We start from the raw sequence: 3,388 nt of genomic DNA, 5'->3' as shown, positions 1-3,388 counted from the left end.
GGATGGTCATGAAGATGGGCCCGAAGTCTGACCCCTGGTTGGTGAAGATGTAGAAAGCGACGCTGGCGTAGGGGACCCAGCAAATCAGGAAGGCGATGACCATGATGATGACCATGCGGGTCACTTCTTTCTCTGCCTTCTGGGTGGTGGCAGACTCCTGCTGCTGGGCAGCAGCCTGTGGGCAAAACGAAATGGAAACGTGATGGAGCTGGGGAGGGCTGCGCCGGCATGGGGCGCGGGGTCAGGGCTTGGGGTAGTTGAGCTGCACGTCTGGAGTTTGCTATTTTCCCCTTCGTGGAGGGCCGGCCTGGCCCCAAGGGCCCTTTCTGTCACCAGTCCCTTCCCAGCACTGGGGACGTGATGGAGCTGGGGAGGGCTGCGCCGGCATGGGGCGCGGGGTCAGGGCTTGGGGTAGTTGAGCTGCACGTCTGGAGTTTGCTATTTTCCCCTTCGTGGAGGGCCGGCCTGGCCCCAAGGGCCCTTTCTGTCACCAGTCCCTTCCCAGCACTGGGGACGCGGGTGGCACCCAGTACCCACCTCCTTGACAGTGCAGACCAGGTTCCCATAGCAGAAGAAAATTACTGCCAGCGGGATCAAGAAGTGAACCACAAACATGTAGATGACAAAAGATTCGTTGTTGACCTCTGGCTTCAGAGTGTAATAGTCGATCCCGCACGAGCACTGCATGCCCTCGGGGATGTACCTGCAAGGTGAGCCAGGCAGGTCAGCGCCCAGCAGAGGAGACCAGCTGGAAGCCACAGCCGAGCCGCCACCAGCCAGGCCCCCGCCCCCAGGCGCCGGGCACAGCGCCCTCCCTACCTGGACCAGCCAAACAGCGGGGGAGCTGCGCACGCCATGGCCATGATCCAGGAGAAGGCAACGCCCATGATGGCATGGTTCTCCCCGAAGCGGAAGTTGCTCATGGGCTTGCAGACCACTACGTATCTTTCGATAGCCAGGACAACCAGCGACCAGAGAGCAATTTCACCTGCACCAGGGAGAGAGAGGGGACACAGGGACTTTGAGCAACAGGAGGAGAAAATCGTGCTGATGGCAGCACGAGGCCTCCTCGGACTGTTGTTCCCAAGGAAGACCCCTGGCAGCAGGTAAATCTCCACCAAGGGTTTGGAAAGAGAAATGAACAAAGGCCGAGTGCAGATGCAGTAGGAAGGCATGAGAAGACACCTCCTCACTGCACTGCTGACCCACAGTAACCACTTTGCTGCTGTGTTTTGAGATCCATGGCTGGATCCTACCACTCATCCTGGACAGCACCTGTATCTGCAAGCCTACGGTCCCACTCTGAGATGCAGGGAGTGCCCATCATCCCAGGATTTCCCCTTGCTACCCACAGCTTCCCAGGAAACTTGTGCCACAAGGACCAAACCAGTAAAACAGTTGCCTGTGGCTGATGGCTGAGCTGAACGGAGGACGGCATTTTTAGACACACAATTTTTATGTAACATCTGTTTCGGTCAAAGCCTGGCTGGCACGGGGAGGAGAGCCAGCTTTGCTAGCCTGTGCCGCCATGCACCACATCAGAGCGAATGACAGACTCAGCCCCACGAAAACAGGAAGAACAAATCTGTCATCTCTCAAGTCAGAAAGCAAGCCAAAAAGACGTGCAAATCCAACAACTGCAAAATCTGCTACTGGTTGCTTTTCATTGCTGCACTGTTGTTCTCAGGATACTGAGCAGGTGGCTACCAAAATAAGGTCAAAAAAAAAAAGTGTCATTTGTCACTTTCTTCACCTCCCACCCTGAAACACTTCAACTGCCTCGGCCCACATCAGCAGCAGACCAAGGACCTTCCAGATACCATGTTTTTCCAAGATCATCTGGGCGTCCTCCCTCCCCTTCCTAAAATCTGGGGCAATTCCTGGCAGAGGATTTTTGAATATTTGGAAAACTTACCGCCCAGCGTAGCAAAGAAGCCTTCGATGTAGCACCCTGTTACTCCAAAGACAAAGTACCCATTCATCGAAGTGTACATGGTGGTCGTGAAGCCTCCAAAGACCATGAAGAGGTCGGCAACCGCCAGGTTCAGAAGGATGTAGTTTAGAGGCGTCCGGAGCTTCTTGTGCTGGATGGTGACGTACAGCGTGAGGAAGTTGACGGGGAAGCCAAGCAGGATCAGCATGAACATGTAGGCAGCAAGTGCCGAGAACTTCCAGGGCTCAGCCAGGTAGTACTGGGGGTACTCGAAGGGGCTCCGTACCACCCCAGTCTTGTTGGACATGGGCACGTAGAAATCTTGGCCTTCTGTCCCGTTCATGGTTGCGGTTCGTGAGGTGCCTTTTGCTCTTGCTCAGGGGTGTTTTTTGAGCGTGGGGGGATCGCCTCTGAAGGGGGGCTCCCGCCACCTCTCAGCCTGCGCCGTCACCCTGAGGAGAAGTGGCTACGCTCACCTCCGCAGGGCGCCCCTTATAAAGTGCCCCCTGGGGTAAGCTCCAGGCATTGGTGTCAGCGCGATTAGGGCTTACAGAGTTATTAATCATAATCATCCAGGGGTAATTGGCTTTCCTGGGAAAGTATTAAGGTGACACCTGTTTCTGGCCCACACTGTCATTGTTGGAGACCATGGCTCATCGTCGTATATAAAGAGGTAGCTCTGCACCGCACCGTTCATTTGTGGGGGCCCAAACCAAACGGCAGCTCCACTCGCACAGCCTCACTCCTCAGCATGGCTGTGCTCCCCAGGGAGCGAGGGTTTGGGGTGGGCCCTGCACCCATGGCAGTCTTTGCACCCCACGATCCAGAGCTGGACATCCACAGCTCATGCTGCCGTCGCCCAGGGGGAGGCACTTGCCCCCCCTGTCCCCAGTCCTCCCTCCATGGGCATTCAGGGGTGCACTGCCCATCCGTGTGAGATGCCTCAGTTTCCCCACAGAGAGGTACCAGGAATGGGATGCACTACCATCGGGTTGCCAGGGGGAGGGTGCCAGGGAAAGACAAGGCACACGGGGATCCTTCTCTTGGCCGCACTTTCTCAAGGCTCCCAGACTGAGCTTTCGGCTCTCACCAACAAACAAGCTCCTTTCCGTTCCCCGCTAACAGGAGGGAAGTTTGTGGTTCAAAACCCCATGACTCTGGGTTTGGGGGCTGCAGATGATCGCTGGGCTGGGCAGGTGTGGTGTGGTGTGGTCCATCAGTGATAGAGGGGTGTCCTAGGCCCGTTCCTACAAGGGGAAAGCGGGTCCATGACACCAGCTAATCCCCACTGGAGAGCCGTCCCCACGATAACTGTCATTCCCTGTGGGAGGCTGCAGAAGGGTGCTCTCAGGCAGCAAAAGCATCACCAACCCTTCTTCCACATGCTCTCAGCCACCTCTTTGTCTGCTACAGGATTTGGCTGGGGAGGTTTGAACACCACAGTGAAACACTGAC

General features: G+C 56.4%; 1 protein-coding gene across 1 annotated transcript; it reads right to left on the bottom strand.

Annotated features, from left to right (window-relative positions):
• Window positions 1-4: 4 nt before the first annotated feature.
• Window positions 5-2,456, bottom strand: RHO (rhodopsin; the record flags this gene model as incomplete). Its single annotated transcript, XM_009586464.1, has 4 exons — window positions 1,916-2,456; window positions 820-988; window positions 538-703; window positions 5-175 (listed from the first exon to the last, which is right to left on the bottom strand). Coding segments are annotated over exons 1-4 (867 nt in total), but the record flags the coding sequence as incomplete, so codon positions are not given.
• Between the last annotated feature and the right edge of the window lie 932 nt (window positions 2,457-3,388).

The sequence above is a fragment of the Fulmarus glacialis genome, unplaced genomic scaffold (genome assembly GCF_000690835.1).
Source record: "Fulmarus glacialis isolate BGI_N327 unplaced genomic scaffold, ASM69083v1 scaffold10341, whole genome shotgun sequence".
Lineage (NCBI taxonomy): Eukaryota > Metazoa > Chordata > Aves > Procellariiformes > Procellariidae > Fulmarus > Fulmarus glacialis.
Note: the sequence above shows the minus strand (reverse complement) of the source record. Positions and strands in the feature narration are given on the sequence as shown.